The sequence below is a fragment of the Syzygium oleosum genome, unplaced genomic scaffold (genome assembly GCF_021117445.2).
Source record: "Syzygium oleosum isolate NSW1041296 unplaced genomic scaffold, Sole_v2.1 Sole_v2.17, whole genome shotgun sequence".
In the NCBI taxonomy this organism is placed as follows: Eukaryota; Viridiplantae; Streptophyta; class Magnoliopsida; order Myrtales; family Myrtaceae; genus Syzygium; species Syzygium oleosum.
Window position 1 is genome coordinate 7929371 of NW_026607501.1, and position 24934 is coordinate 7954304.

The window sequence follows — 24934 nt, forward strand, 5'->3', positions numbered from 1 at the left end:
GGAAGCAATGTGAGGAGTGAGGAATTGAATTCGACTCAATCTCAATTGCAACCTTTTTATGAGACAATTCCGTCATTATCTAATCCAAGTGGGAGCATAATGGAGAATGATATATCACGTGTACAATCTCCCATACGGCGAACAAGTCGCAAAAGTATTTCGCGACGACGTTTTGACATTGAAGGGGAAACTTTCATGATCGCTCCACAAAATGAAGACGAGCCAAGGAATGTAAATGAGGCTCTAAATTGCCCTAACAAAGAAAAATGGATGATTGCAATGAAAAAAGAAATGGAGTCAATGAAGTCAAACCATGTTTGGGAACTGGTTGATCTTCCAGAAGGACGCAAAACTATTGGGAATAAATGGGTTCTCAAAATAAAACGCAAATCCGATGGCTCAATAGAAAGATATAAGGCTCGCCTAGTGGCGAAAGGGTATAATCAACAGGAAGGAATTGATTATGAAGAAACTTTCTCTCCTGTAGTGAGATTTACCTCAATTCGCCTTATTCTGGCAATAGTGACAAGCATGGATCTTGAATTACATCAAATGGATGTAAAGACTGCTTTTCTAAATGGAGAATTAGAAGAAGAAATTTACATGGAGCAGCCAGTAGGCTTCATTGTGAAAGGCCAAGAACAAAAAGTATGTCGACTTCTAAGATCGATATATGGCCTTAAGCAGTCTTCGAGACAATGGTATATACGTTTTCATAATGCCATAGTGGTGTTTGATTTTACAATGATTGATGAAGATCATTGTGTGTATATCAAAAGATCCAAAGATCAATTTGTGATTTTATCATTATATGTTGATGATATACTGATTGCCGGAAGCAATATGGAGTTGGTTAATACTATTAAGAGTTGGTTATCGTCCAATTTTGAGATGAAAGATATGGGTGAGGCTGCATATATTCTTGGAGTTAAGATTTCAAGAGATCGTTCCAAGAGATTATTGTCTCTTTCGCAAGAGACTTATATAAATAAAGTTCTTGAACGATTTTGTATGCAAGACTGTAAACCCATGGATACTCCTATTGCAAAAGGTGAAGGATTGAGACATAGGTTGTGTCCTAAGACTCCACAAGAGAAGGAACAAATGAAACGTGTTCCTTATGCTAGTGCTATTGGAAGTTTAATGTACGCTATGATGTGTACAAGACCTGACATATGTTTTGCAGTTGGGATGGTAAGTAGGTACCAATTCAATCCAGGTCAAGCACATTGGAAAGCCGTAAAAAGAATCATGAGGTATCTAAAGGGTACTGCTAATTATTCACGGAGTTATCAAGGCAAGGATCTGCGACTTGAAGGCTACTCAGATGCTGATTGGGGAGGAGATTTAGATGAAAGGAAATCTACCTCTGGTTTTGTTTACTTACTGAATAATGGCGCCATATCTTGGAGCAGTAAGAAACAAACATGTATAGCATTGTCCACGATGGAAGCTGAGTTCGTGGCGTTGTCAGGAGCAGTACAAGAAGGTGTTTGGCTTAAGAGATTTTTGGATCATTTAGGTGTTGCTAAGAATCCTGAAAACTCATTGTTAGTCAATAGTGATAGTCAAGTTGCGATAGCATACACCAAGGATCCGAAATATCATGGCAAGACCAAACATATAGATACCAAGTATAACTTTGTCAAGGATATGGTTGCACGAAAAGATGTGAACTTGCAGTACATATCTACGCATAGAATGATAGCAGATCCTATGACGAAGCCAATTCCAAGAGATGTTTTCTATGGTCATGTAAAATCTCTGGGACTGCTTAGAAAGTGATGTACTGAATATTGTATTTTTCCCTGAGTGTTCACATTTAATGAAGTTGCTATCTCATTATTAATGCCTATGAATTTATTTAATATTTATGCATCTTAATGCTTAGTGCATTATATCGAGAAAGTATGTCCGACAGATGAGATTAGCCCACTTACACGGGTAATCGCCTCTATTTACTGTGCGATAAATAGAGATGAGACAATTTTTTTTAAGTTTATTATCTGGGTGATAATTGAGAGCTCAAGCTTAAATTACAAATGTCGCCTTAACTGAATATTAAGATGAGGATATAATATTTACTATGTCCGAAGGTAAAATAACCCACATATTTTACTTTATCTGTCAATGATGCCAGATGTGAGTTCTGATGAATTCTTTAAAAGAGTAGATACGTGAACTCAAGTCTAGATATTAAGTATATCTAAACTATCATATGTACGACATTAAGTATAAAGACATGCGCTCCTAGGGGAAGGAGAGAATGCCGTAATACGTATTTCATACTACGTATGCATAAGACGACCGATAAGAGTGGCAAAAGTTCTTGATCTCAACTTTATGCCGTGTGAGACTCTTGAGGATACAGAGTTCCTCATTTAGTACTCTCACGACTCTGACTTATTCCCAAAGTTTTTATTCAGTGTTCGCTATCTTAGGGTGTTGCCAATGGTCATGAATGATTCGATCTAATGGGGCATTTCTAGAAAAGTGTGCTGAACTGAAATAGAGAGGTTTAAGAAAAGAGGAAGATCAATTTATTTATGATGTCACATTCTATGTTTGTATTCACAGGTCGACCAATTATGATTTTAAGTAAATCATAGTTGTGAATGCAATATACGAGATACTAAAAGAGATCAAAGGGGATATAAATGTGACTGATTGATCTAGGAGACTACATACTATATTTACTCGGAAAACGTTGTACCCAATTTTGAGCTGCTATGTATTCCTAACAGATGCATCGCAACGAGCTCTCGAAGTATGCTGGTCGCACGGATTATTTGCTAGTATGATATTGCAAAGAAGAGAGAGTTAATGTTTAGCCCACCATGTGCGAGTGGGAGATGATGGATTTTCTTTGTGAAGATGGGCCGCCCATGATGGGCTAACCCAGCCCATGAAAAAAAATAACTACACTTGGCAGTTATTGTCTAGAAACAAAAAGTGAGAACACACGTAAGAATGTGTGAGTGGGTTGCATTTTTCATGATCAGAAAACTCATTCTCACAAAAGGACAAAGAAGAAGGAACTTTGTTCAACAATTCAAGGATTGTTCTCACTCTCGAGGCTGTGATAAGTGCATTTAATCTGTGGCAAAGAGGTATGTTCGTTTACGTGATATACTTCGAACGATCAGTGATTCAAGTATAGAATGGGCACGTTTTTCCGCAATTTTTTTATTATGTTTAGGAATCTGTTTCCGACAACACAATTTAGAGAAAGCCTAGAGTGAGTCAATCAAGATGGAGAAACAATCCTATCTTCATTATCTATACAATGAAAACAAAGACAGAGGAAGAAAAATCAAGGTCAGATGTATCACCAATGGCCGCATCAGGAAGATGCTGAGCAGGAAGCGAGGAGGCAATAGTTGGTGAAGGCAATAGATCCACCATGATGAGCAGATATGCCGCCACTGCAATCACCACCCAATTTCGCCCAAAGCTCTTCTTCATCATCATCATCGCTCTCCGACCAATCACACAACGGCAGCACCAACGATGAGCAAAGTTCGAAAGTGAAAGGACTGGACGGCTTGAATACTCTTTATAGCGAGATTCTTCAGCCCCACACAAGAGATATGGCTTTGTGGAATGCATGGCGTGCTCACGATCGTTGACCTCTCAACTTTGCGTCTACACGCAGACACGATCACGAGGTGCTGAGGCCCCATGTGAAACTTTGGGAGGCTTCCTCGGACTCGCCCTCGAAATTACAGTCTGTCTCTGAAGCCGACCAACCATCCGTGAACTTGACTTTCTCCATCCCATCATTGACTTCATCTCCCTCTTGATGACCGCCCAAGCTGAGTGCAAGTGTAGCTGTGAAGTCATCACTATCTTGCCTAGAGTGGCGTGATCGTGATCATGATCACGATCGTACCCTTATAATGCAGCCTGCAGGCATCATCTGCAATGTTTGAGGAGATTCATGAGGAATAACTTCTTGATTGAGCTGCTTACTCTTCTGAGTCTACCCCAAGACAGATTCACCGAAACTCTAGAATAAACAAAGGGCAAAGAAATTTCTCTGTTACAGCCTGGCTGTGACTCTCTTAAGTCAACTCTTTCTCCAAGTTGACTTACTCTTCTGAGTCTACCCCAAGACAGATTCACTGAAACTCTAGAATAAACAAAGGGCAAAGAAATTTCTCTGTTACAGCCTGGCTGTGACTCTCTTAAGTCAACTCTTTCTCCAAGTTGACTTAGTCTTCTGAGTCTACCCCAAGACAGATTCACTGAAACTCTAGAACAAACAAAGGGCAAAGAAATTTCTGTGTTACAGCCTGGCTGTGTCCCTCTTAAGTCAACTCCCAAACAAGCGTGCAAAAGATCATTTTGACTTTTGAGGACCGAACTCGGTGTATGATCTATGAATGTGATCATGGCCATGGCGACTTGGATAACAAACGAGCTTTGCCTATCGATGCATTAAGGAGTCAGACATCTTTTGGCTCATTCGGAAATAAAGAAACAAGTCATTTCTACGGTGTCTATATATATCAAGTTGGCAACCTATCCTTATGAAATATCAGAAGAATAAAAAAAAAACCTATCCTTGTGATATATGAGAAGAATAAATAATCGCATTAAATCTCTCTCTCTCTCTCTCTCTCTCTCTCTCTCTCTCTCTCTCTCTCTCTCTCTCTCTCTCTCTCTCTCTCTCTCTCTCTCTCTCTCTCTCTCTCTCTCTCTCTCATAGAGTATTTGTACCAACTAGGTATAAGGGTTAAAAGACTCAACATATGTCAATTGAGACCTTCACTTCGAAGAATTTGAAATTAGTGCTCAAATTATGTAGGATTTCTATTCGTTTTAAATACATACCGTGTCAATTAGGACTGTTGCGCATTCTCAAATGGTTTTATCAATATTATAGAGAGTTGCAACCAAGAGAATTGGAGCCTGTGACCTCAAATATGAGGTATGCAACATTGTCACTTGACTAACAAGAGTCTACTCAACTTGAGCTATAAATGATCATATATAATAGTCGTAACCTGATTTTCATGAAAAAAACATAAAAAAAAAGGATTATCTTGTAGAATTGTGAACCAGCCTAGAACCGACTCGTTGGGTTCCATGCCGGTTCCAAAGTCACTTAGTTCAGTTCATGATTTCGATTTTTCATAATCGGGACTTACAGGGTAGGTTTTAGGCTCTGATCTTGAAACCGATCACCTATATTAGGAGAGGTTGCTCCAAATGGACCGAGATAAGCATAATGGGCCCACTGATTAGGATTCTAAGTGAAAATTTAATGTGGAAGTTGGACTCCCCTATGTAAAACAAGATCTAGGCCCAACGTTGGGCCTATTATGTTTGATTTGGGCCTAACCCACCAACAGCAATTGAACTATTGCTCTAGCTATAAAACAGTCTATGCCTCAAGTGGGAAAAAGTAATAATGTTTACACCACATCGCTGTGACGACTTACTATAACCGACCAATAGCCATTACTTACTGGGCACCACATGCATCGTGCATCTTACTTTGATTGGCTTGTCAAATCACGTATCGATGCTATATGGTGTAGTTATCACATGAATTAATTGCTCCAAAGGTAGGGAGATCAAATGATGCGGATTACATTAACACATGATTTTCTCATAAAGCTTACCCATTGCTTTATCCCTCACAAACTTGTTAACGCGACGAATTTCTTGGATTTATCTTAATCCACGGACACAACCAATCGAACATACCTTGTTATTGAGTGAAACCCATTCAAAAGACGTAGTGCTAGGTTATGTAATTATGTCACACATAAAACCGAATGATATCTTGATTTTATATTTGAAAAGATACCATTATGTATAGAGAAATCACCCTCACTTATGGTGACACATGGCCGTAAATCCAAACATTTGGCTCTTATCTATACCAAAAATAGTGATTTTATGTCTCTATGACATGATATCACATTTTATGAAAGTGGGCAGTCGTTAATCCAATTAGTTCTCTTCGAGATGAATGAGCTTTGAACTTCAAGTCATGTTCCTATGTAGTAACAGAAAACAGGAGAGCTTTTCAGACGAGTTTTGTTTGTCTAAGAAGATCTTGGGCTGCTTGTCAAATAAAGTTGGCAATTCAAAAGTTTTGTTTTTTAAATTGCAGAAGTCGAATTTTGACTTGGAAAATCGAAAAACCAATCTCTAGCCCTCGTGGAGGGCCCCGTGTAATCAAGTTTGCTGAAAATAAAGAATTAGCATGGTAAACGCTAAAGCTAACTTCATAAACATCGGATTATGCACCGAATCTCTTTTCCTTTGATATATTTTGTTGGGAAAATTACCAAACAAATCCTAAACATATTTGTACAAATTCAGTCATGAACCTTTCAATTTGGCCAATTTAATCCTAAACATTTTGACGATTTGTCAATTTAGTTCTTTTGGCCAAATTTGATCGAAAATCATTGATATTAAGGTCTAGTCGACCGTCCTACATGGCATGATCGCCACTGATGAGGAAATTTTTTGCAATTTTCAATTTTTCTATAATTTTTTAAGTTTTCTTTTCTTTTTTCTTTTTTTTCCAACCCCAGGTCGGCGAGGTCACCGGCCGACCCTTGCCATCCAATGGACGAGGGTCGCAGCCCTCACCTGGATCTGGGCGAGGGTTATGACGCCTCGCCCTGACGCCTCACCCCAGACCAAGCGAGGGTCATCATCCCAAAGTTGGAAACAAAAAAAATTAGAAATTTAAAAATTGACCCGTGCCACGTAGGATAGTTAGCACTGACTAGACCGCCATATCAGCGATTTCCAGCCAAAATGACTAAATTTGCAAATTATTAAAAAATTTATAACCAAATTGGTTAAATTGAAAATTTTAAAATTAAATTGGTGTAAGTTTAATAAGTTTATGATTTTTTTAATAATTTATCTCATTCACAAGATTAGTAAAATATCCGACGACTTACGTAGGCCCGTTTGGTCCGGTGAATGTATGCTTACTATGGCTGAGAATTCATTAGAAAACAACAATAAATGATGGTGTCCACAAGACACTCGCATCAAGTCACTGTCCGCATGTACTATTGACATCGACCCTTGCTCGATTCACGCAACACTTTCGCTGGTCCTGTCGTCCACTTTTACTATTACCATATGTTATTTCACACCTTTTTCTCCCTTTATTTTGCTTTTAGCACAAGTCAAATTGTACGGCACATACAATAATTCACTCAAATGTGAAGAGAAATGGATGGAAAAGAGAGTGAGATGTGGACCTTTAAATACCTAGGTCTTAAGCTATAAAAGGGTTTTTATTCTTGTTGATGTCGAATCAAATATAACTAGACATGAGACTTTAATCAAGGAAGAGAGTGATCACATTAGGGTTTGTGATTAGACATGTGAGGGTGGGTTTTGTCTTCTCGGCACTCTAATTGCAACTTTTGACTTGGGAAAAGCTTGAGTGGCTTTGGTGCATGGATGAATTCATGGGGACCATGGGGGAATCTTGAAACTCAATTGCCCCCATCTTAATAAAGGTGTGTTGAAACTGGCTAATAGCCTAGTTCTCAAGTTAACCTTGTAATCATTTGATTAGATGTAACCTCATTGACTCGATTTTGCCAATTGAGTTTATGATAAAAGTAACCCGATATTAACAATAGTAAATCGGGAATTTCATGTTAATAGAGGGTTAGTAGGACAAACAATCATACCCATGACTTAACATATAGTCTTTTTTATAATTTTTTTACTTATAATTTGTAAAATAATGATGAGCATCCATGTGATCATTGATATGTGAATCCACCAAATAATGATGTTTTTAATTATATATCGGTTACTCGATATGATCATCGCGCCTCTCATTAGTTCTACTTTGTCAGTGCTCCAATTACTAATCGCCTTCCACCATTTGTTACCCGTAGTGCGTAGTCTGGATTGAAACACGACCCAAATAAGCTTCACTCCACCGATATTCGAGTAATTCTTCCCGTTGCTTTTTCCCACAGATACGTGGAGGTGGCATGGAAGAGAAATTGCGCATTCTCGAGGGTCAAGTGAGTAATTACGCCCTCGACAAGAATTATTCTTTTTCTCGTTCTTTCTTCCCCATAAACCCAACTAGGGCAAAGGGCCTAATTACTTGGGAGGGAAGCACGAGGGAAGAAGAATTCCCCAATGTCCAGCGTTCACTATCATTTTGTGATCATCATCTCTTGAAAAGGACGCTTTATTTGTTGGTTGATGGAGACTTGTATCAACAAAAGGACAGCGACTTTATAGTACACACAGAGAAAGATAAAGACACAATTTATTCTTCCCACCTGACTTTGAGGTACTCAAATGCGTCCGAAACAGCCTCATAATCAGTTTGTACAATAGCAATAACATAAAGCATTGGAATCCATATCATAAGAGCTGGAGAAAGTTAGCTGTACTCTCTGTCCATGCTTATGAATTCTTAGGGTAGTTGAGAGGCTGCCTCGATGCATTGAAGCAGGCAACGGCAATGAATCAGAAAGGCATTCTTGAACTCCTTGCTCGAAAATGGATATTTCGAAAGTGATAGTCATTATGCTTATTTATTGTAACGATCTGGTCCAATCAGGGCGGAGAGTGATTGCCGGGACCAAAAAGCTCGAATAATAAGCGGCTCCTAGTAGGCTTTTTGGATAGCTCAGGGAGGGCAGGAATGAACCGAATTGCACACCGAATAGGAAAAGAGCGTTTCTAGGATATGTGTGTATGTGTGTGTGAAAAATGGAAGTAACTCATAAAAGCATCTTTTGACGTAACGATAATGCTTAGTTTTGAAACTTCAAAGTTAAGCGTAATCAGGTGAGAGTACTATCAGAATGGATAAACTCTTGGTAAAGTGCCTACTTATACGTCAAGAGATAAAATCGTGAGGCTCGGTATGAACAAGTTAAAGCGGACAATGTTTCGAGGGAGTTAATCCAGGGTCTCACATTTATAATGCTTACTTTGCACGTGGAGGTTTGAAATAGGAAGAATGGTGTGATTTCATATGATTATGCCAACTGGTAAGTTAAATCTCTCAAATAAATAAATATAGTCAAAGAGATAGCATTGCTTGACATAGATAATTAAAAATTCAATACTGATATATCCATAATTACATACATATGATAGTGATACGGCAATCTGTTTAAATGGTCATTTACTATCCGCTATATAGTCTTAGGTTACATAGCATTCTTCGCGACAATTCAATCCCAAATTTGTTGTATAAATGTCAATCAAGTCCTAAACTTTTCGATTTTCTCAATGCAGTCCTAAATTTGCGTGAAATCCTGATAGTCCTTCCGGTCAACTGCCATAAAAAATCGCCAACATCGCATCCAGTCATCGCCGATCGTTCTACGTGGCACGCCGACGTGGACAACTTTACTCAAACTAACGTTCTGCATGGATCGCCACGTTAGCGATTTCAGACAGCAATTGGCGGAAAGAACTACGTTGAAATTTCGCATAGAGGTTTAGGATTACGTTGGCAAAATGAAAAAAATTATGACCGAATTAGTGTTCATATGATTTTATAATTTTATTGCACTATACATGTATATACAAAAAGTCCATATGATACTTAACAAATTAAACATGTATATACGAATTAGTATTCGTATGATACTTTTAATGAGAGGTAAGCTCATCAAGTTGTGAGATGCATGAACTCTCTCTTTTGCGTTTGTCCATATGTGAAGATGCATGAACTTAACAAATTAAAAGTGTCTCTCTATCTGGCCAAAGAAATTCTATCGCTTCGAAGGTCTATGATGATGAGTGATGCTCTTTCCAAGAGATACAACCGTGACATTACTCATGCTCAATTCTCACGTGGACCTTCTTTTTGGCCAGTAATTTTCACATGCAATGTACCTTAGAGATTAGGGTTTTCTCTCCTTTCTCTTGAACCTGCCGCCTCTCTGCAGTGCCGTCTCTGAGGAAAAGAGAGGGACCTTTCTCTCTCGCCCTCCCTCCCTCCCTTCCCCCACTCCCTCTCTGTTTCCCTCTTTCCTCCTTTGAAGCTTTCTATCTTTCTTTTCTCTTTCGATCTGTTTTGGGAGTTTGTGTGTGTGAATAAATTTCTACAACTGATCTTAGATGAATGTGAAGACCGATTTGGCCATTCATCCAGTCGACAGCCACTGAGGAGGATGTTCATAACATGACTCCACAACCTCTCCGAATTAAGCCGCTATTCTATCTTGATTTAGATTTAGGTCAAATTTTGGGGATTTTACTCTTTCGAACTAAATCTGGGAGCAACTTATAGGTATTTGATCTGTGTTCTTTCAATATTTTGATATTGGTGTCTCTGCACAATAATGGTAATGAGGACGTTCAACCTAGACGTGCACCACAAGCCGTTCCAAATATAGTGGGAGATCTCGGCATATGCTTGTCACTAAATTTGGTAATCGACCACCGATCGTTTACGATGGTAAATCTGTTCTTAAGGGATGAGAGTGTGCTACTAGCTGCAGACTATACTTTGTTATTTACTTTCTGGCCTTTGCTTTCTCTACAATTATTTGGGATTTGCTAGGCTTGAAAGCCTTTTATGTACCTCTCAAGTATTATTTCTGATATGTGAATGACATCTTTCTTTTAACCAAAAAAAATGTAAGTACTAAAAAATTGACTCATGACGTCAATTCGCATACAAGCACAGCTTCATGACAATGTCGACTCCAATTATGATGGGACCGTCTTCAAGCGGGAAAATTACTCAATCAATCCCATACATATTGTACAAATGTCAATTCAGCTCTAAACTTTTTAATTTTACCAATTTAGTCATGAATCTTTCGCGAAATTTCAGTATAGTCCCTCCGATCAATTTTCGTCGGAAATCACTGACGTGGCGATCTAGTCACTGTCGGTTTCATATATAACACATCGCTTCGTTAGCGATTTCTAGCAAAAATTATCCGGAAGAACGATATTGGAATTTCGCACAAAAGTTTTGAACTAAATTGGAAAAATTGAAAAGTTTATAATTGAATTGGCATCCGTACAATAAATTTAGAATTAATTGGATAATTTTTCGATCTTCAAGCTCACCAAAGTGTCCGTGATAAGAGAAACTTGGTGATTTAATATGGGAAACTACTAAAAATGTATGAGTTTTCATCTAATGATCAAAGATATACCTCGATTTTTTAGACCTTCAAGTTTGCTACCACAATTCAGCAAATTTATGTATTTATCTTACAAGATTTCTGTCCTATTTTTCAAAATGCCCTCTTGCTCCGCCAATACAACCCAAAAATAATACACAAACCCTAGCACCCTTGCTCAGCCACCGCTGCCGCCGACGAACCCTAGCCCTTGTCAACACCCATCCCAACACTCAACATATCTCGTGCAACGGATGTGCCGTTCCTGGAGCCTCAATCTGAGGTCGCCCCTAGCATCATGACCTCGGATCAAGGCAGCGGACACCACGAGCGACCTCATGATCTTAGCATGGGTAGCCCCATTCTAAAACGTCGAGTAGTCAAAAAAAGACGCGAGGTATGCTTCAAACCTTATCAAAACTTTCGCAAATTCAATGACACCTCACAAACAATTTCGAATCACAAGTTTACGCGTCATTGCATATTCGACAACCAAGTCCCTAATCCTCAAAGAATCTTATGATTATGACTATAATGTTTTAATGGGCATGCCCGATTAGTTATACATCATTGTGACCTTAGTGACAACTCTCACATTCATAGCAATGGAAGTCCTAATTGAGATGTTGAAAATTGCCTGCTGATCCAGCTGTATGCGCCAAGGCGATTGACCCCAAGCACTTTTGATATTCTCTCTTGGTTCCTTGAGAAGAATGCAATAATCAATTAGGAGGATAATTATCAAAAAAAAGTCTTAAACATATTGTAATTGTAACACTTCAGTCTTAAATCTGTTAATTTAGCCAATGTAGTACGAAATCTTTTGAAAATATCGATGCACTCCATCCGATCAATTTTGGCCAGAAATAGCTAAAGCAAATGGATTATTTTTTTCTGAATTTTTTTATAAATTTTTTGTTTTCGTTTTCTTTTATCTAATTTTTATTTCTCTTCGTCCTCTGTGGTTGCTAGCCTACCCGATGGCTAGCGACCAGCCACAGACAAGGGCCGGCGAGGCTCGCCCACGCCAAATCTGGCGCCGGCCAACCTCACCGGCTCGCGAAGCTCGGCAGGGGCGGCTATGCCTTCCGATTTGGCTGTATGAGCCGAGGCAATTGGCCCGATCTCTTTTGATATTTTCTCTTCTTGGTTCCTTGAGACGAATGCAATGGTCAATTAGGTGAGCTTCGCGATCGAATTAAACGACCATTTAATTACGCTTAAGAACCCATTAATCCCTCCTTTGAAAAATCCTATCGTCCGACACACACCATCCAATGATTGAAGGTGCGGAAGCTTTTCCTTCCTTTTCATGCTTTTCTCTCTCTCTCTGTCTTGAGGTTTACTTTAATTTGTCGGACCACGAGGGCAATTTTTCGGAAAAAAATAAGAAATTAAAAATCATTTAAAGTCAATGTCGAGGTGATAAAAAAAAATATTTTTTTTCAGTTAGTTAAGGGCAATCGCTATACTTATTTGATTACCATGTGGGGTGTGTACATATAATAATAATAATAATAATAATAATGCAATATGCTGTAAATCATCATGACTTGGTGATGTTATAAATCGGTAGTCAAATATATAGAGAAAAAATTACGCAAATGGTCCTTAATTTCTGGTCTAACGTGCAATGTCATCCATGAATTTTTTATTTGTTCAATATAGTCCTTGAACTTTGGTCCAATGTTCAATACATTTTTTGAATTTTTAAATATTTTCATATAATTTAGGGACTATATTGAATATTTACCAATAATTCATGGACTATATTGAATAAATTCAAAGTTCGAGAACGGCATTGCATATTGGACAAAAGTTTATGGGCCATATTGAACAAATTAAAAGTCCAGAAACGACGTCGCATATTAGACCAAAGTTCCCAAACATATAATTGTACGCCTATCTCCTCCTCGATTAATTCAGGAAATTCTAATGTTTTATTGCCCTTGTTTTGAGCGCAGCAAGAAAAGCAACTAAATGGCACGGTCCCGTACCATACACGATCGATCACGCAAGCATCATTATGTTTGCCTAATCAATTAACGTGTGTAAAATGCTATCACTTTAATAGAAAATGATTTGACCCAAAAAAATAAAAAGTGGGTCTAATTTTACGCTGGCTAAAACTTAAACCGGTTTTCTAAAACCTGCAGGTTTCATGTGATGATAAGACTTTTTGTTCAGTGCCCGCGAGATAAACGAGGGAGTTAATCCAAGAGCGACACTACAATCCCTTTGAAAAAAAAGGGATCGGTCATTGATATCAAACTCGACAAAAGAAATCAATTCGATAACGTTTTTCATATTCGTCGCGAAAGCCAAAAAAGAAAAAGCCGAAAAATAAGGGAGAAAATTGGCAATCGATGTGAAATATCATTATTTACGAAAAAATATCTTGGTTTTTATTGGGAAAGCCGACAGAACGATGTGATGTTTTTCTTCCGCGTCCCGACAAGTTGTTTTTCACGTGCGATCCAAGATACGGGGGGCTGTCGAACGTATGGATCGCATGCACCACGTTTTTTCCCCCCACCGAGAAATCATCCCAACCGTCGCCCTTGCCTTGCACGCCAGATCAGGCACCGCACATCATCAGGTCAAAGTCAAAGGCGTCCGGGCGCCCGCGCTGGGGGGCGTCGCACCCGATTACGGCCCCTGATGCATATCGCGGTCGCTTACGAATTTTGCTAAAACAGGAAAAAGTTTGTGGCCAGCAGAGAAGAAAATGTGGCGCGAGTTGGACGGGGGGGTGGGGCAGTGATCTGGTGCGTCGCGGCTGGTCGCGTCGGCTTGTGATGATCAGGCACTTGTCGAGTCAGCTGCGCGGCTGTCTGTGACGATAACGTCCGTGAAAGCTTTCAATTGATTGGACGTCACGTCACGTAGGGTGTTGGGGGAACAATTTCGTCTTATTATTTTTGTTAAAGCTATTCATCTTTTCTTTCCCTTCAATGCTGCGTTTAATAATTTAAGCAAAACGTACTATTCTTTTGTCGGACAAAATTTAATATATTATTCAAATTTCGAACAATTAAATTGGTTATGTGTGACCATATTGCGAAGGTTTCGAATGTGTGCCGTGAATCTTTTTTTTCTTTAAATCGCTAAACCATTGAAGCCGAATGAATTATAAATACAAAGGTAGCATTGAAGGATGAGAATTTATTTGACATGGAAGTAATAATGTAACAGTGACGTGGACCTTGAAGTGTTGCAATACGTGTGTTTAATCACAACATTTTAAAACCAACTAATTGAGATAATAAAAATATTGCCAACTGACGCAACTGTAGAGGCATTGTGTCGTTTGAGCACTCATTTTAACGAAGGGGTAATGCTATGTAGAACCTATGAAGTTTTGCTTGACATTCAATTCAGTCTCTGAATTTTTAAATCGGGTTCGATGTCGTCTTTACAATAAGTAGACTAACAAAAGTTATCAATGCAATCTCTAACACTGTTAATTGAGGTGTTCAATTACACTGTTCATATGCTTCCACATCATCCATTAAAGGGACCCGCTCAATAGACCCTTGAGCCGGCAGTCAATACAAGCAAAAGAGCACTCGATTTGGCATCATCGCATCTGCCGGCAAGACCGCACCAGCCGATGATGCAAAGTCCGCCTAATGAATTGAAAAAAAAAAGAAATGGAGATCGAGGACAATATCGAACATCAATGAATAGCTCAAAGACAGATACACGGCATCGTCACTTCAACCCGTCACGAAAAGAATGGTACCAAGTAACTCTCGAGAAACATCATCGGTCGGACGCGGAGTTTCAAGTCAATTTGTCTCGGAGAATCGGTAAAGGCAGATGATTGCCCATACGTATACTACAAGAAGGGGGAGAAAAAAAAGGGTTCATTACTTAGTGGGATGGAGTTAAAAAGAGTCAACCTCGGAACCAATCTTTCAATGGTCGAAGACCACGTAAGCCTGAGTAGTTAAGCAAGTACTACCGAGAAGAACCGCCACCGACACATCCAACCCCCGCTCCCCCGCCCCGCCCTGCCGCCGGACCCGACCCGGCCCGATCCCCGGGGCTCCGTGAGGTCGGCGGACCGCCCGAGCCCGTCTTCTTCGGAGCCTCTTTTCGGCACCCGCCGCCGTCGTCTTCTGTCGACCACGCTGTCCTCGTGGGGAAGTGCGCGGGGGTAATGATTGTCGGAATTCGGAAGCTTCCGCGTTTCGGACCCGCGAATTATTTATTTAATCCTTTCGGCTTGCCCCACTCCCCTACTTTTTCTTTTAAAAAACGTCACCCTCTTATTTATTTTTTTATTTTTTTTATAAATTTATTTTAGTTTCCGATTATCTGTAACAAACAAACATTTCATCGAATCCCGATCTCCAGAGGTCCGAATCCACGCGCGGGCCCCCCCCGCGCTCCTCGACAAAAAACGCATCGTGTCGGTCGATGAATTTTGTATTCGATATTAATCGGAAGAAGCAACGTAATCGCCAAATACATTGCACACTCTCGTGCAATAATAATAATTCACTAATTTAGCAGGAAAAAAATTGGGGGGGAAAAATTATATATTCTTTTTTTCCCCTTCTTTTATTGTCCCAGAAAGATGACTTTTTATTGATTATTTATTTATATCAACTATTAATTAGAAGAAGCAACATAATCGCCGAATGCATTGCACGCAATAATTCACTAATTTAGCAGAAAAAAATGGGGAAAAAAAGATATTTTAATCGTCCTTCTTTTTATGTAGGGTTAGAATCACAAAAAATTCTAAGCTGATACACTTGTAACAAATTTTCCCTTGGTTAGTTTCCGTTAAATTTTGCAATCAAATTGCCGAATTTGATGACATGTTGCAGTTGACAAGTGTACCAGTTTAGGATTTGACCCCTCCACTTATCACAGATATATCCGTTTATGATTTTTCGTGATATTAATCCAATTTAACGGATGGTAAATTTATCGCAAGTGTATTAGTTTGGGGTTTTTCGTGGTATCAACCCTTTTATTTATTTATCCTACTTAATTTTTCCCGGTTTGGCTTTGAAAGGCCATAAAAGAGGATTTCAACACGCCATCGCTTTTCTATATATATACAAGAACCGTTTATACGATGACACGAACGTGTAAACGCTTCGTTCTTGCTGACCATAAGTACGCCGTTCGTGGGAGCTTCTAACTTGCTGTAATCTTGCTCTAATTCTTGCATCGCTCCCTCGTCGATTTTCGTGGAGGCAGAGAGAGAGAGAGAGAGAGAGAGAGAGAGAGATGTCTTAAAAACCAATCCAGTTGCTGTCCCAAGAGCAGCACCAGATTTGGCGTAAAACCCACTTGATTGCTTCACCTTCCTCCCTCTCTCTCTCTCTCTCTCTCTCTCTCTCTCTCTCTCTCTGAGAGCTTAGCTTGGATCCTAAGTATGATTCACATCCCTCCTTCTTGGCTTTCGAAATCGTCTTAAACCGGTTCTTGATCTTTCCTTGTGTTCGCAGCTCGTAGGACAACCCCAAGAACAGCGCATAAATCCCCATCCGGACCTCTCTTATTCACTAGCTTACGAGGCCTGCTTGTGTATTAATTTCCTGCTTTGGCTCATATCGTTGTCCTTACAGTTATCCTTTCCTCCACTTCTCCGGCACTCTGCTCTCTGCCAAGAATGGGGAGGCATTCTTGCTGTGTGAAGCAGAAGCTGAGAAAAGGGTTGTGGTCGCCCGAGGAAGACGAGAAGCTCTTCAACTACATCACCCGATACGGCGTCGGCTGCTGGAGCTCCGTCCCGAAGCTCGCCGGTAATGACGATATTAGCATTTTCGTTTTTTTTTTTGTTTTTGTTTTTGGCTGACAGGCAAGACACCACGACAGATGAGAAAAGAGAACCCCATTCACAGTTCTTGGAGAGAGTTTGATTCAAAAACCATTTTGAATGATTGGTTTATCTCATCAAATGCAGGACTGCAAAGATGTGGGAAGAGTTGCAGATTGAGGTGGATAAACTACCTGAGGCCTGACCTCAAGAGAGGGATGTTCTCTCAAGAGGAGGAGGATCTCATTGTCAGTCTCCACAAAGTTCTTGGAAACAGGTACAGATACTGCTATATATGATTTCGAGAAACGCCCACCAAGAACATTTCCTTTTTCTTGTTTTTTATTTCCCTTTTGAATGAATTCTTCGTGGAATATTCATGGGATGACATACACAGGTGGGCTCAGATTGCTGTGCAATTGCCGGGAAGAACCGACAACGAGATAAAGAACTTCTGGAACTCCTGCTTGAAGAAGAAGCTGACGAAGCAAGGCATCGACCCGGCAACACACCAACCGATCAGCCAGGTCCAACTGATCAAAGAAGAGAAATGCGCCGAGAAAGAGTCCTTGGAAGTGCCACAACCCAAGGGACTCATCCCGGCCGTATCGAGTTTGAGAGCACACGAGCCAGCATTTCTAATGAGCGACACTTACTTCGAAGGCGGAGCACTAATAGAAGCATCCAGAGAGTCCGCCGATAACAATAACTATATCAGCAGGCCGGTTTTCGATTCTTTACCTTATTTTGAATTCCAGTCCGGGGTCGACCCGGTCGGCTTTAATTCCAGTCTTCTGAGCCAGTACCACGATCCTCCTAGAACCATTGACCAAAACCATCTCGAGATGAGTGCTAACTTTGAGTTTTCCTCGATGCCAAGCCTGACTAATTTCGACCACCCCGGCGGGACGATGAGCGGGTCAGAGTTCTCGAACAATTCCACTTCGAGAATGAGTTCATTGTTCTTCCACGAGGCAAAGGACCAATGCTCAACCAATAATAGCTCAAGCATCGGCAACTACACGGGGTTTCAGGTCAACAGCTCGGTCGAGAATGCAGCTTTCTCTTGGAGTTCGAGCGAGAACAAGCTGGACAGCTTGTTTCAGTACCAGGTCAATGGGACAAGCAAGTGTGAAGAATTGAAGCCACAAGGTTCATGGCAAGAGGATCAGCTACACATCGGTCCTGTTAATTCATCGTCGGTAGATTACAGTAGCTTTCAGCTGACATCACTTTCGGAGGATCTAACTGCGGTGAATTTCGACATCTTTCAGCAGATGTAAACGTGTACATCCGGTTCATCTTATTTTTCTTTTTCCGGTTTTGCTCTAATCACAAAAGATACACACAGATGTCGATATATACAGGAAGTCATTCTCACTGAGAGATTGGAAAGGAGTTTAATTTTTTTTTGTCTAAGTTTCCCCTTTTCGACCCATGTTTCGGTACACGGCAATACATCGCAATGTCATTATCTTTTCCATTGAAAGAAATAAGTAAAAGACTTCGATTCTTCTTTTCGTTTCTATTCCCTGTAAGCTTCCACGATTGTTATTCAGTTTTTGTGGTCCTGATCAAAACTCTCTTCCCAAATCATATAGTGCGCAGTAATGATACTACTCTTCCATGGCTGCATTCTCGGACTCACTTAATCATTGTCTATGTTTATGTATATTTGGCCATGTGTGTGGTTTTTCATCCACATGATAAGTGGGACATGAGCCATCGGACTGTCGTGGACATTAGAGATATATGGAATAATCTGGTGTTCACATACAGATGCGGGGTTGTAATACGTTCTAACTTAAGCATAATGTATGATCCAGCTGCGACCACACCATTTTGGCTTGCATGCATCGACACAAAAAGATTAATTTGGCCATGGAGCTGGTCCCACCTAAAGGCTCAAATTGGCTGGCATGTCCATTATTGAGAGAGAGAGAGAGAGAGAGAGAAGAGTCAAAAGTCTTTTTTTTCTCTGTATATGTGACATTGAATCCATGGGAACTACTGGTGCAATAATCTTCCAATCCATGGAAAACTTCAGATAAGGCTCCACTAGGAAGACTAAAAGAAAGAAGGCACGCCGGCAATAGAGAACTCGATGCTCGGTGTCATACTAGTACCAAATATTAAAGCGTAGCATGAGATTTAATACACGGTAAGTTTAGACAAAAAACCAATCGAGTTCGGTTGTCATACAGTGTACAATATAAAGCTCTCGGCTCACCCAATGATACATTAGTGGTGACATCCTTTTCCTCGTGAGTTTCGGTGCGCATATCATGTAGTTTCGTGAAACAATTTCCATCTCCAAAGAAGGTGTGGGAAAGATGTGTAGATGTTTATGTTTATATTCTCACGTTAATCAATAATCTTCGCTCTATGTATGTTGGTATAGCTTAGAAGGTAATCTTCTTTGTTTATGCGATCATCATTACCTTGTTTAATTAGGGAAACCTTTCTCCACGCTGGTGATATTATATATAGTTTTGTTTAAATACTCTTCACATGCCCAAAGTGTGACAATGAGAAAGAGAATGAGCAAGAATGGCGCCCATGTTAAGCATGATTTGCCTTCTTTAGAAAGTTCTTACGGCAAGCATCCAAATAAGATTGGAAAGGATGAGGTCAGCCAAAAGTGATTAATGGGACCACTGTAGCCCATCAATCACTATGCACTAATCTGGATTGACTTGATGAGCATTACTCCTCAATGTTGTGAGGTAACCAACTTTAAAACACATAGGGAAAATTAGCAAGAAAAGTTATAATTTATTGTACGGATGCCAATTCGATTTTAAATATTTTAATTGTGTCAATTTAGTTCTGTATATTTTGATAATTCATCATTTTAGTCCTAAACCTTTCAATTTTGCCAATTTAGTCATATACCTTTTGTTGCCAATTTAGTTATTCCGTCTAATTTTGACTGAAAATCGCTAGAGTGGTGGTCTAGTCAACACCAATTGCCTTACGTCAAATAGCCAGTGTTAACAAGGACAATTTTTGCAATTTTTTTTGAATTTTTTTTCATTTTTCTTTGCTTTTCTTTCTTCTTTTTTTTCCAACTTCAAGCCAAAGACCCTCGTCGGCCACGAGTAAGGGCCTCCTTGCCCTCACCGGCCACAAGCGAGGGTTGGTTGGGGACCTCGCCAGCTCAGAGTTGAAAAAAAGTAAAGGAAAAAATGATAAAAAATTAAGAAAAATATAGGAAATTGCAAAATTTGTCCATGTCAGCACCGATCGTGCCACGTAGGACGGCCAGCACTAACTAGATTGTCACGTTAGCGATTTCCAGCCAAAATTTATCGGAATGACTGAATTGGCAAATCGTCAAAAATTTAACGACTAAATTAGCACAATTACAATGTTTAGAACTAAATTGGCAAACTGTCAAAATGTTAAAACTAAATTGACACAATCGAAAAGTTGATGACTGAATTGACCGCCTACGATAAGTATTGGAGTTTTTGTCGGAGAGAGTGGTTAGAGGTTTATTCTTAGTGATGCGGACGGTCAAAGCAGAGTGCGGATCGAAAGGGAGAAAAAGCTACTCAAACAGGAACGGTAGAGTAAACCGACAGGAAATGGGGAAAAAAAGGCCAGCGATCCCCAACTTTATACTCGGTCAAACTAAGGTACGCGACGGGTTGTTGCTTTTGGCGTGTTCTTGTCGCCGCTCAAAAAACAAAAGAATGATGCCGGTTCTCGCCATTCTTGACTGGTACAAACGCACCGACATGGCGGCAAGGCAAAAGAGGAACAAGAAACCACTCATGATGTTCGTTCATGTCCGAGAATCAACGCCTGCAAGAAAGAGTGGCGAAGTAACATGAAAACGATCCCGTGTCACCTGTCGGCACAGTACAGCTTTTAAGTTGTGTTTCTTGGAGCTGGTAACTCTGATGTTTTCTGCATGAGAAAGGTTTGCTGTTGAACTTCAGTACAAGTAATCTCCTACCAAACATGGACTTCCTCTTCTGGGTCAGGATTAAAGGCATGGAAAAACCAGAACTTTGAACCAGACGGGTTGCTGTCGCTTCGTCCGGAAGCTCTCTCTCATGGCTTCATTGTGAAGCCAGAGCGCGAGTCGGGTTACCCTGGGGAATGTTGTTTTCATGTCTCTGTTGATTGCTCTTTTGGCAAATTAGGGCCGGCGATTTAACTCCTTAATGATCATTTTCCTTCTGCAATTAGAGATTGGTTTTCACTCCACTTGGGAGACCCATTTACATTGCTTGGCTTAAATATGAGGTTAGGTAAGCTAGAAACTTCGATCTCATATTCTTTTTCAACTCCTAATTCCATCACATCGTCAAATAGAATCATCAGAGTGGTTGCTAATGTAAGAGTTAGTTAACAAGATTGAGATTTTGTTACTCAAAGACCAACACAGCAGACATGAATACTACTTATGAAAGCTTACAAAGAAGTCAAACCAAGCCCCAATCCGCCATTACAGGGTAGGAAAAAAGAGAACCGAAAAAGCAAAAAGTACAAAGAACAACCAACCCACCAAAGCACACAAGAAGAGAAACTGTAGAAATTCAGACTAGACCTGATCAAATGTGAGCTGGCGCCTATTTATTGCCCAAGCCCACCTGCTGGCCACCAAAAAAATTCAATATGGACTTCTAATCGGGCCAAGCCGGGCCTAGTCGAAAAGTAAAAACGGTTTTTATTTCCCTTTTTTTCTAAAAGATGCTCTAAAACCGGTTTAGAACCGGTTCAACTCAGGAACTGAATGGTCGAACCGGTTCCCAGGTAAAACCGGCGGTTCTGCCCTTAGAACTGGTCAGTGCAGACCAGTTTGGTCTGGACCCCGAATTGAACTGGACCTGATGCACACCCCCAGTCAAAAACGGGCGGGGCAATGTCATGCCCCTATCCAGATATATATTTTCACCAGTCAAAATGGGAACAGAATAGTTGCTAAAATCGTACCAATCACATTACCATCTCCATCTATAGAGAGTGAAAGTAAGTCCACCAGAAACAAGGTGAAAGGGTTCTCGAGGAAAACAGCATTGAATAAGAGACAGCTGAAACAGGACAGAATTTCAACAACCATGTCTAACAAATACAGCAGTTTTATGAACTTGAATGACAAAGCAACCCACCATAGGAATGTAAATCAATATCTTGCCCTACCAGATTTGTTAAACTAGCTTGAAGACCAACTAGCTGGCTCAGAATGAAGTGCAAAATCTCTAGTCATAGCAAACAAGAAACCCCTAAGAACTATTAACAATGACTGCTGAATTATCCGTCAACAACTTCATCTGGTAAGAGTTTTTTTAGGAAAAAAACCAGCAAGAGATCATAAGGAATAAGAAGACAAACTAGTCATCTTCCCATGTTCAAGTCATTATAGGCACAACCAGCATCTCAATTGAGAAGTGTCCTTTCTATGGCACTCAACATGGTTTCTGTTAAGGCAAAACTTGGAGTAGAGTGCATACGAAGGGTCAAGACTACCCACAACGGCATAAGGAGACTCAAGAGATCGGCTAAGATATGACATCACCAGTCGAAATCAAGTCAAATTATGTGCAGCCAATCATGGTACACTGTCCAGGTGTCAACTCAACACAACCGTTCTATACAATAAAAAGCTCTCCTCACAAGCATCACTCTCATATCCCTGATATCATACATAAGTAATCAGACAGACCTGCATGGATGATTCGTCATGAACTCTAAAGAAAAACTAATCACGGTGCACGTGATTGCCAGTGTGAGTGAGCTCCAGCATGATAAATAGTTAGATGGTGTACTGTTTTGGCAAACAAGTCTTTCAGCTCAGGATGCTGAGCAGCGACAGAACGAGCCATAGACTCAACAGCATTCAGTACTCGTGCTTGTTCAAGCACCTTACTGTTGCCGACATGGAGTGAAAGGTAACATAGTAGCACGAGCGCATGTAGTTGAGCCCGATCGTTAGTCTTCAACAGTTTAAGCAGAGGAGGAACGCCATCGAATTCAATAATCGCCTTGGAGTGCTCCACACGATTGAAATTCTCGGGACAAGCAAACTTTCCCAGGGCAATAGCAGCTTCAATCGCCACGTCCATGTCTCCATGAGTGAGGTGGCAAACTAAAGGTTTGATAATTCGGGATTCTTTAGCTGGGAAAGTCCTAGCCAGCGATCCAATGGACTTGATGGCAGGAATCAGAAAATCCACATTGCTTTCTTCTTGAAGAATTCTTAGTAATTGGTCCAAAACTGCCTTTGCAAAGGGACTGTTGGGCTTGAAAACCACTCGTCTAAGATCAGTATTGGATTCTGCCACTGCCGCTATCTCGGTCACGGTCATCAAGCAGTTATACTGCAAGTCCCCTCTTTCCGCCTCGATAATCTTCGCCAAACAAAGCAACTCTTTAATCTCTGTAATCTTCTTGCTATTAACCAAACTTCCCCTAGACAACTTCCACAAAGCCCCAGCACAACTAACCTTAAGCCTAAGCTTTGTTTCCGGGGTTTCAACCTCCTTCTCCTTCCTATGATGCCCGCCCCTGCTACTACCATCCGAGTACGAAGAATTCACCCCAATATGACTATATAAGTGCTTCCCTGATGCTAACTCCTTGTTAATCTGAACAAGGGAATGAATGCTAGCTCTACCTGTTTGAATTTTAGGGACATCTAAAACAGTATCCATGGACAATAAGTTCATCAATGGCTTAATCACGTTTTCTCTGGGGAACTCCTCCTGCGCGGCCTTATCCAACTCCACCATTTTTGCAACTAAATTTGCCACTGCGACCTGAACCCTCATGGGGGAGTCATTAAGAACCTGCACAATGATACGAACTCCAAACTCGTCGACGATCATTCTAACTCTTTGTGGATCGGTCGCAAGATTAATAAGCGTATTGGCAGCCACAATCTGAGCCTCCGGAGATCCTCCCTCCTTCAACATCTTCAAAAGAGGATGAATTCCACCTTCATCCACAATCATCTTCTTGGTGCGTTCGCTGTCGCGGGCCAGCGAAGCCAGCTCGTTAGCAGCATCAACGCGGTCTTTAAGCTGACCCATCTGAACAGTAGCTAGATAAGACCAAACCCAAGCAAGTATGGGGTCATTGCTTGCTATAGGAGGCAGAGCAATATTAGTACCATCAGATTCAAAGATTGAAAGGACCCATGTCATGTCGCCGATAGAATTCTCAAGAAGCGTCGATACCTTGCGAAAATCCGCGGTGGTCGTGATGGCAAAGACCTGCCTGAGAACCCCAGCGCCATGTTTCTTGCACTTGCGAACGAAGGTAAGCGCCTTGTCGAGGTTCTTGGAGACATCGGCGATTACACGGCGAACGGGGGGTTCGTAGAGGGACTGAGTCGAAGAAGCCAGACGAACCGTGGATCGGAGGAGTTGGGACAAGCGGTCGGTCTGCCTGGCGAGTTCAGAGCACTCGTTCTTGGAGGACTCAGCTTCTTGAGCCGATTTGATGACTCGCTCTGCCAATATGATGGGCAGAGTGAGTTCTTCTTGGAGGTCTCTGTCCACTTGAAAAGCAGCAGCTGCCATTGTCTTGCAGACGACCAACAAAAGCAAATCCAACTACTGTTGCGCAGTCTCTGCTTCTTGGACTGTGCAGACAGCAGAGGAGAGAGAAAACAGACGGCCAACAGAGAATGGACAATCGATAGCAGAGATCTCTCTGCTCTGCTCTGCCTTATTTTAAGCTCGTGATCATTCAACAGCGGATTGTTTGTCGGCTTTGTTCGGCTAAGAATATAGGAAACGATGCTTTGGACACCATTATCAACTTTAAAGAATTCAAAGTCTTTGAAAAATGTTCTGCAAGTCGTCGTGTTTCCACCGAGGACTGTGATGTCATGAGTGCTTTCCAAGTGGGAAAAATCATTGTCCGAAAAGTAAAAAACAAGATTTGAAAATGGATAATTACATAAATAATCTCTTAATTTTGACCAAATATTCAATATTATCATTGAACTTTCAATTTGCTCAATATGGCTCCTAAACTTTAACCCAAAATATAATGTGATCCCTGAACTTTTAATTTA

The 24934-nt window shown here is 40.6% G+C and overlaps 2 protein-coding genes across 2 annotated transcripts; one reads left to right on the forward strand and one right to left on the reverse strand.

The window, feature by feature from the left end:
- Positions 1 to 16232: 16232 nt before the first annotated feature.
- LOC115678720 (transcription factor MYB61-like) lies at positions 16233 to 18425 on the forward strand. The gene is made up of 3 exons (XM_030602135.2): positions 16233 to 16885; positions 17047 to 17176; positions 17297 to 18425. Exons 1-3 carry the CDS (start codon positions 16753 to 16755, stop codon positions 18180 to 18182), a joined length of 1149 nt encoding a protein of 382 aa, XP_030457995.2. The 5' UTR covers positions 16233 to 16752; the 3' UTR covers positions 18183 to 18425.
- Positions 18426 to 22425: 4000 nt separating this feature from the next.
- On the reverse strand, positions 22426 to 24649 carry LOC115678996 (uncharacterized). Its single transcript, XM_030602514.2, has one exon. It carries the CDS (start codon positions 24432 to 24434, stop codon positions 22617 to 22619), a length of 1818 nt encoding a protein of 605 aa, XP_030458374.1. The 5' UTR covers positions 24435 to 24649; the 3' UTR covers positions 22426 to 22616.
- Between the last annotated feature and the right edge of the window lie 285 nt (positions 24650 to 24934).

Excerpts from the sequence above, each read along its gene's own strand:
- LOC115678720 (XM_030602135.2), top strand. The coding sequence starts at position 16,753 with ATGGGGAGGCATTCTTGCTGTGTGAAGCAGAAGCTGAGAAAAGGGTTG. Across the intron at positions 16,886-17,046 it reads CTCCGTCCCGAAGCTCGCCG|GACTGCAAAGATGTGGGAAG; the intron begins GTAATGACGATA and ends CATCAAATGCAG. Across the intron at positions 17,177-17,296 it reads CACAAAGTTCTTGGAAACAG|GTGGGCTCAGATTGCTGTGC; the intron begins GTACAGATACTG and ends TGACATACACAG.
- LOC115678996 (XM_030602514.2), bottom strand. The coding sequence starts at position 24,434 with ATGGCAGCTGCTGCTTTTCAAGTGGACAGAGACCTCCAAGAAGAACTC.